Source organism: Sus scrofa, chromosome X (assembly GCF_000003025.6).
Source record: "Sus scrofa isolate TJ Tabasco breed Duroc chromosome X, Sscrofa11.1, whole genome shotgun sequence".
Lineage (NCBI taxonomy): Eukaryota > Metazoa > Chordata > Mammalia > Artiodactyla > Suidae > Sus > Sus scrofa.
Genome location: NC_010461.5, coordinates 63429706 through 63439171, shown reverse-complemented (window position 1 = coordinate 63439171; position 9466 = coordinate 63429706). Strand labels below are relative to the sequence as shown.

Genomic DNA, 9466 nt, shown 5'->3' with positions numbered 1-9466 from the left:
AATTCACACAACACTGTAAGTCAACTATACTTTAATAAAAATAAAATTTCAAAAAAATCAAAAAAACAAAGCAATCCCACAGAAAAGTTAGATGCTGAGTTACGTGACTATTCTTTGAAGTCTGACCTTTTCTAAGAGATCTTTATTCAGAGACTATGGGGTGTTGAGCAGCTCCAGAAGCTAAAGAATAATCGTAGGAATAAAAAAAAATCGATCATCCCTATAACCTTGATACTTGCTATGTTACATACTAAAATAAGAAATGTAGCATAACCAACCATTTCACTCTTCTATCCCTTTCATAATTTAAAATGTGTTTCCTAATGCATTATCCTAAAGGGTCCTCACAGCAGCAGGATGTAAATACTATACCATTCTACTGAGTAGAATGTGAGTCCCAAGGAGATGAAGTGGCTTGCTCAATGTCACAAACTCAGCAATGAATCATATACATCATTGGTGTTATTAGAGTTTGGCTCTATTCATTTGAAAAATAGAAATTATCCTTGACCCTTCTACCTGACCACATATCAGGGAAGATACACTAACAAAATTCATTACTATCCCACCTAGCTCCTGGCACTTAGAAGGTAGATGTGTTAGAGCAACCATTGGTTCAACCATCTGTGTGGTATAGATCACAGGGCCAGACTAGCTCAGGCTCTAGGATGAGTTGTCACAAATGCGATGGCAAACAGAAAGTAACTATAAAGAGAAACATGCTAGCAAGTTGAGATTTCCTCAGTCTACACTACCCATAAATGTTAAATTATAATGGCTACACTTCAGCAAAGAATAAGTAAAAGAACATAAGACATCAATGCTTCTAAGCAAACTCAAAACATTTTGGCCCTGTGTAAAGCACAGGCTCTTCACTGTTCCCCTCCATCTACTTTCCCATCTGCAGCTATCCAAGAAAATGAAAGCTGTTTTTACAAAACTCCCACAGTGGAGACAGGATATGCACTTCAGAGTCAAGGAAAAATTCGAACCTGGAATTTATTGGAGAGAGGGGTGGTGATTCTGAACATATTCAAGTCACTTTAATAAGTATATGAGTAGAAAGGGGATTCTTTTTTTTTTTTCCAGTAAGTTTTATTACCTTCGCAAAACAGACCCCTCTGCTGTCTTTAGAAGGAGGACTATTTATAAACCCTTTACCACTATCACCTGTTGTCACCAACCTCTATAGCATGAATCTCATATGGCGAGATTTCTATCACTGTCACCAATCAAGAATTGCCAGTTAAGTAACATCATGATTACATTGGCTGCACATGTAAATGTTCCAATGATTTCTAACTCACCCCCTTTGAGATTATTATTTTGTTTTTTCCTCTTTAAACCCGGGTTAGCATTTGGCTAAATTTTCTGTCCTCTACCTATACTTCCAACCTCCCTAAACTCATAGGTAATACACATACCCCTGCTTTTCTTCCTTCAGATTTCACAGCTGGTGGCTGAAGACAAACAAGCTCTGGGCTGAGACCTTAATCTTGTTTCCCTAGCCTGGGAGAAAGATCTGGATTATTTCAAGGATTTTCTCTGAGCTTTCCACATTTCTCTGTGTCTCATCATGTTCTACCTGAAAAATGGGAATTGAGTAGATGATGTCCTGTATTTCTGATTTAGCATTGCCCTAGCTTGGAAAATTAAAATTACAAACAAATGTTCAGGAATGAAAAAAATGTGTTGACAGAATGAACCAAGTTACAAACACGCCTCTCAGTGTTCTTTGAAGGGAAGGTTTTATTGTAAATGTACAAAACAGTCTTGGAAGTATGCTTTGGGGCCCTGGGTGGGTGCAGAAAGGAGGAAGCTAGAAATGGTGCCAAGTTACAGTTTCCAGCCCCACGGGAGGCCAGGTCCAAGTTTGGGAAAACAGAATCAGGGTCAGGATCTATTGTGGCCTGGACAGAAGCAGAAAGACACAACAGAGCAGGTTTCCTTCCTGTCTTGCTCTTATCTGAGAAAACAGAGAGCGGGTGGGAGAATGCCTGGAGTGCAGATGAGGGTTTTGAGTCCCAGACCACTGGCTCCACCCTGCCTCTTCTCCCACAGGCAACCCCCATCCCCCATTCAAGCACTTGGACCTCACCCCCACTCCCTCCTGCTCCTCCCTCAGCCCTTCACTGGGTCCGCCCACGGTGTCCTTGCGTCATAAGTATCCTCAGACCTGGGCTTGTAGTAGTGTAAGGCAGACCAGGATAAAGAAGGTGATTCTAAGCCTAGCGCTATCTTCTCCTAGTCCAGCCTGCAGCCGAGGACAACACTGATTCGAGCCGTGACCTACCGCGAAGCCTGAAGGTTCACCATGGTGAAAATCGCCTTCAACACACCCGCAGCGGTGCAAAAAGAGGAGGCGCAGCAAGACGTGGAGGCCCTCGTAAGCCATACGGTCCGTGCTCAGATCCTGACTGGCAAGGTAGCTGTCCCCACTCCACCTCTGACTGCCTGTTAGGGTAGGGATGGTGGGGAGAGGGTGCTTGAGGGCTTAGGAAGAGAAATGTTGGCAGAGAACAAAATGAGAGCTGCTCCGTAGCTCCCATGTTTTCAGGTGATCCTCTCTGCCCTGTCCGTTCTGCCCTGTCCGTTGGGTTTGCCCAGTCGCCCCACCTTCCGCTTGCGGTGCCCCACTCCCCTTAGCAACTCTGCGCGTCCTGCGCGTCCGGCGTTTGGTGATCCCAGCCTACGTTGTACGTCGCGGAGGGATGTTGGAAGGAATTTGAAGGGAACCCCTGGGACCCTATGGCACTTTGTCTTGGGGAACACTAGGTTGCTGGGGATCAAAGAGAGCCACGCCATCCAGTCGGTTCAAGGGGCGTACACAGCTTCCACAGGGGCTGAGGAGACACGAGATTTAAATCTTTATTCGCTTTTGACGTGTACGAAGTTCTATGAAATTAAGTATTTATAGGATCGCTGAATGTGGAGGTGGGGCGGGGAGCAAAAGGTAACTTTGACTGGAAGCAGTATGTTTGGGACAAGTGGTGTCTGTGTCCACTTGTATAATATTTTCAATTTCTTCCTGGTCATAGGTTGGTAAAGGAGCTGTCAAAGCTGAAGTTGGTCTTAATTAGAATCTGAGAGGTAAACCCTGCCCTCCTGCTGCAAGAGCCTTGAATAATTTTGGAGTGGCATTTCCTAAAGAAAACACTCTTCTGAAAAATAAATTTTGAGGGTTTTTGTTTTTCTTTCTTTTTCTTTTTATACAGTGTGTCCTTTTTGAGGGGTATCCCCTTTACCCACCCTCCTCCATAGGAAAGATCTGAAGCAGGTCCGACCTTGTAATTTAATCTTCTAGCATTGCCCGGAACTGGGGAGATTCTCTCCCCAAAATGTTAACCATTATTTATTTCATTCAGTTTCTATTTCCTTTAAACATCTAACATGTTTTCAGTGTTGGCAAACTACTCATTTTCTTCAGTGTAATTTCAATGTTAAAAGGCACAATCGTATTTTTTTTTTTCCTGTTCTACAAAATCTGTGCAGTGTTGAAGCTTTCAAATCTGCCCTAACTTGTCTTATTCTCTCTATAAAGTTTAGACTTTTCTGTTCAGTGTTGAGATTTGAAAAGATGTTTGAGTGAAATAAGAATCCGTGTAGTAAAACTGAGTATGCACACAATTTGAAATGCTAATGAGTTTTGCAGACTTTTTATCATGGAAAATTTCAGTGGTTAACCCAGCAATCAAGCTAGCTACCTTTCAGAACTGAAAAACACCTTCTTCCATTATCAAGGTTTTGATGAAATGACAGAAGATCGAATAATTGTCCTGCTAATTTGTAAGGGAAATATAGCCAAATATTTTTGGAAGTCCAATTAGATGCCAGTAGTTAAATATAGCCATAAAATAATCTTTTTTTCCCTCTCCACCACAGACTTTATGACTTGTAGTTGAATTCAGTTAATATGCCAGCAATACTTCTACCAGGCCTGTAGTGTGATGAGAAATAAACAAAAATGAGTATATGCATTATGATTATATTTCTTCATTGGATGTTCAAGTTCCCATAGGATCCTGACCTGGCCTCTATAAGATACTGATTTAATAATACTTGGCACATTATATTGTGATGTATTGATCAGCTCATCAGAAATTGAAGACAATAGATAATATATCAGAGGTTGTGTACAATGACTTTAAAATACAGTTCAGAGGGAAATGAGCTGTGGTAAGTGGCAGCCCCCACCACACTGAAGTCTGTCAAATTTAAATAAGAAATAATCCTTATTCCTAATACATTCCTCCACCCATGGGCACTTAGATTGTTTCCATATCTTGCTTACTATGGTGGGAAATATTATGAAATTGACACTCTAGTTTAATAATAAACCCCCTGAAATACTAGAAGGAGAAATGAAATTGCAGTGCAGATTTTTCTTCTCATATCTCAGTGACAAGAAAAATTAATAAATTTCTTTGAGAATTTCACATTAAATTATTTTGTGACTTATAGGCAAGTCACTTCATTTTTCTAGACCTCAGTTTAATCAGATGAAATATAATTTCTAAGCCTCTAGCTCTATATATTACAGTGATTCACAATCATAATTTATAGCCTTTGTAGTGTTAATATTAGGTTATTTTTAAGATAAAAATAATTTTAAATTTCTGAAAATTATTGAGACAAGGAAAATCCTTCAAGGTCTATAGAGTATTAATGGAGAGTTTGAACTTAAATGCAGTTAAAATGTGAATATCAAATTTCTTTCAATTTTAAACAAAAAATCATTTCTGACAAGCCATTTATGAAATGATTGCCTCTTCTTAGAATCCATGTGTTTGTTTCCATCAAATTAATTGAAGTTTAATTAGGTCCCATAAGCATTATAGTAGTTGGGGAAAAGAGCTAATGGCCTAAAATACTAAAACAATTCTATTTACATGTCTGAATGAGTTACCGGAGATTTATTAGATTTTACTAGATTTACCCTAGATTTACCAGATTTGCCAACTTCATTTATTCTACCCTTCAGTAATACTACTACTTAGGGCATATTGTGACATACGAGAATTGGATTGGAGGGTCCCTTGGTCCACTTCCCTGAGAAGAGTAGAGAGTTAACCAGTTACTTGTTTGCTTTAGCTCTTTATTATTCCAATACTAAACAAATTATGGATTTAACAGAATTTTAAAGACATTGTTATATACACAATGCTTAGCTGTGGCTATATTTTAAATCTTGTGTTTTGCTCAGAACTTAGAAAACATTATTTCATTCAAGCAATACACAGCCAAGGAATATTGAGTGACATTAGGAAGCCTAATTTCTCATTAAAATTAAGAATATTATGAAATATGTCTCATCTTCAACATTTTAATTTCTAAAATAGGGGAAATGGTATATACCTACTTTATAGAACTCCTTCCAATAAAACTTAATTTTCAAAAAACAGCTTTGTGAAAATCAGCTAATAAATCAATAATTATGGAGTTCCCATTGTGGCTCAGTGGTAATGAACCTGACTATTATCACTGAGGATGTGGGTTTGGCCCTGCTCAGTGGGTTAAGGATCTTGCATTGCCACCAGCTTGAATCCAGAGTTGCTGTGGCTGTGGTTTAGGCCATCAGCTAGAGCTCCAATTCGACCCCTAGCCTGGGAATTTCCATATGCTGCAGGTGCGGCCCTAAAAAGCAGAAAATAAATAAATAAATAAATAAATAAATAAATAATTCACCTTTAAGTTTGGCAAACAATTGATTTACAAAAAATACTAAAGAAACATAATTATATTCTAGAAAGTTAGTGATTGTGTCACTGACCAAGTCCAAAAAGTAATGGCTTCCCAGGATAACTTGGTGTTCCCAACATGGCTCAGCAGAAACGAATCTGACTTGCATCCATGAGGACGCAGGTTCAATCCCTGGCCTTGCTCAGTGGGTTAAGGATCTGACATTGCTGTGAGCTGTGGTGTAAGTCACAGACTCGGCTTGGGTCTGGCGTTGCTGACTGTGGTATAGGCCAGAGACTACAGCTCTGGAAACCTCCACATGCTGAGGGCACAGCCTTAAAAAGACAAAAAAAAAAAAAAGGAATAATTTATTGTATTAATGAATAGTTATTTTTAGCTAACTTGAGAAGTGTTTTCTTTGAAATAACTTTATTCTTTGATTTGGAAATGCCAGAAAAAGGTTATTATAAATTAGAGACATCTGATATTGTCTTGAAGTGATTCTAGGTTAGGATGAATTAATATCTTTTAAAAATATCTAGGCTTTCAAGGGAGGTAAATTGTACACAAAAGCAGCTATGTTTCTAAAAGCATAATATGTTTGTTTTTTGTTCTGTTTTTGCTTTTTAATAAATAGGAACTCCAAGTTGCCACTAAGGAAAAAGAGGGCTTCTCTGGGAGATGCATGCTTACTCTCGTAGGCCTTTCCTTCATCTTGGCAGGACTTATTGTTGGTGGAGCCTGCATTTACAAGTACTTCATGCCCAAGGTAATAATAATGAAAATCCTTATCTTTTGGATTACTGATTGATATACATTTAGTGGCAACTTAAATAATTCTAGGTGGTCACCAGGGAAATGAAGATTTAAGGAAAGTTCAAATTACCTCAGTTTATAAAATTGATTTGTCTTGATGATAACCGTAATCAAAAATCCTCAACTTGATAAATGGGACAACAACTCGATATGAATTTGAGAGGTGATTCAAATGTCGTGGTTGTGATTATGAGAAAGTTTTGATTCTCTCTTTTCATCTTTTAGAGTACCATCTACCATGGAGAGATGTGCTTCTTTGATTCTGCGGACCCTGCAAATTTCCTCCAAGGAGGAGAGCCCTACTTCCTGCCTGTGATGGAAGAGGCTGATATTCGTGAAGATGACAACATTGCAATCATTGATGTGCCTGTCCCCAGTTTCTCTGATAGTGACCCTGCAGCAATTATTCATGACTTTGAAAAGGTAAGGTTCTCATTCTTCTAGGTATTCCTGAATTGTTCTTTTACTTAGTTTATCGATAAGTGTTAAATTTGTTCATAAATGTACAACTTTTTTCAGCGAAGCCTTTTTTCATTCTTTTGCTATTGAATATGCTTTAGTTAACTTTGAAAGGTTGTAGCTAATTGGTCTTCAGAAAATCCTGTAGAATTGATACCCTCTATATCATATATACCTAACTTTTTCCCCCTCCTCAATAGGGCATGACTGCTTACCTGGACTTGCTGCTGGGGAACTGCTATCTGATGCCCCTCAATACCTCCATTGTTATGCCTCCTAAGTATCTCGTGGAGCTCTTTGGCAAACTGGCAGTAAGTATTTTGGATGTCAATTTTTTATATAGTCATGTCTGTATAATATTGCTTTATTTTAAAAATTAATGATTTGAGGAGTTCCCATCATGGCTCAGTGGTTAATGAATCCGACTAGGAACCATGAGGTCGCGGGTTCGATCCCTGGCCTTGCTCAGTGGGTTAAGGATCCAGCGTTGCCGTGAATTGTGGTGTAAGTCACAGATGTGGCTTGGATCCCCCGTTGCTGTGGCTCTGGCGTAGGACGGCGACTACAGCTTCTATTCAACCCCTAGCCTGGGAACCTCCATATGCCACGGGTGCAGCCCTAGAAAAGACAAAAGGACCAAAAAGAATCAATGATTTGAGCCAAAACATTCATTGAAATAATTTTCAAATAAAAATATTCTGTGATCCTAAAATGGCTCTAAAAATAAAGTTGATTTTACACAAACTATAGCATTTGGAGTGGAAAAGCAATGAGATCCTGCTGTATAGCACAAGGAACTATATCTAATCACTTGTGAAGGAACATGATGGAGGGTAATGTGAGAAAAAGAATGTATTAGTGGGAAAATAAAATAAAAAAAGAATGTATTATATATATGCGTGTGTGTGTGTATAGATGGGTCACTTTACTGTACAGCCAAAATTGACAGAACATAGTAAATCAACTATAATAATGTGTGTATATAAATACATATATATATATATATATAGAGAGAGAGAGAGAACCAAAAATAGAAAAAATAAAAAGTATGTGCACTATAGATGAGAATTTAAGTATTGTTTTTAAGAATTTCTCATTTCGGTATTTAAAACAACGTTTTTAGCGTGGCAAATACCTCCCTCACACTTATGTGGTTCATGAAGACCTGGTTGCTGTGGAAGAGATTCATGATGTTAGTAACCTTGGCATCTTTATTTACCAACTTTGCAACAACCGCAAGTCTTTCCGCCTTCGTAGAAGAGACCTCTTGCTGGGTAGGAAATTTACTTTTTTCTTCACCCTGTGTTATTTAGCCATGAAGAAGAGTAGGGGTGGAGTGAGGGAAAAGTAGAAAGCAAATCTAGATATATTTTAATTACACAAAAATGAAAAAGCCACTTTTTTGTGCATTTCCTCACAGGTTTCAACAAACGTGCCATTGATAAGTGCTGGAAGATTAGACACTTCCCCAATGAATTTATTGTTGAGACCAAGATCTGTCAAGAGTGAGAGGCAACAGAAAAAGAGTGTACTTAGTAATAGGAAGTCAAAGATTTACAATATGACTTCAATATTAAAGTGTGTAGGACATTCAAGATATTTACTCATGCATTTCCTCTATTGCTTATACTTAAAAAAAAGAAAGAAAATAAAAACTACTAACCATTGCAAGCTCTTGTCAATTTTTAATTTAATTGGCATTGCTTATTGTTTGAAACTGAAATGAAATGATTTTTATGTTTTTCTTTTGAATTTATAGGGTTTATGTTTTTGAATGCAATGTGAAGGTGTTGGCTAACATCCTGACAATGAATTCCATCCTTTGTGTATATGTGTGTCTTTAAAGTAAAATCTTCAATCATATGGTAAAACATGTTTTAAATTTAAAATATTTAAAATTGTTTTCAACCTTTTTGTGTAGCGCTTGTCAAATATCTTAACATTGTCTTGTTTTGTTTTCATTGTGTGCAACTTTCCTGAATTTAGAAATTAAATTTTTGCATTTATGTTAGGTGTTCTGTAATAGATATGACTTATATGTGAAAAACTTTCATAAAGAAGTCATTTTCACTAATACAGTGACTCTCACTGGTAACTGTATTGTGAAATGCACAAAACTGTTTTAGTGCTGAATGCTATAAGGAATTTAGGTTGTATGAATTCTACAATCCTATAATAAATTTTACCATATTCAACCACTGGTTGTCATTTGAGGGATACTTAATATTAACAATTAACATTACCTATTTAGCTTTACTGTACCTGCAAGAAATCCAAAAGTATGAGCCTGCCTTTATCTTACTCCTACCTTTACACATTTATATTTTATAATCTCATATCTTATTCTTCTTGGATATTATATCAATTATTTTTTATAAAGATCCCATTATTGGCTTACATGTAAATTCAACTATTTATTAAAAGCCTTCAAGCCCATAGCAATTTCAAACCTTTAATATACTTCCTTTTTCATAAAAACATAAACAACATATACAGCTACAATAGGTCATTA

General features: G+C 37.4%; 1 protein-coding gene across 3 annotated transcripts; it reads left to right on the top strand.

Annotated features, from left to right (window-relative positions):
- Positions 2145-9152, top strand: ITM2A (integral membrane protein 2A). 3 transcript variants are annotated; one of them, XM_013986257.2, is made up of 6 exons: positions 2145-2425; positions 6317-6448; positions 6721-6918; positions 7155-7265; positions 8078-8228; positions 8375-9152. In XM_013986257.2, exons 1-6 carry the CDS (start codon positions 2315-2317, stop codon positions 8461-8463), a joined length of 792 nt encoding a protein of 263 aa, XP_013841711.1. In that variant the 5' UTR covers positions 2145-2314; the 3' UTR covers positions 8464-9152.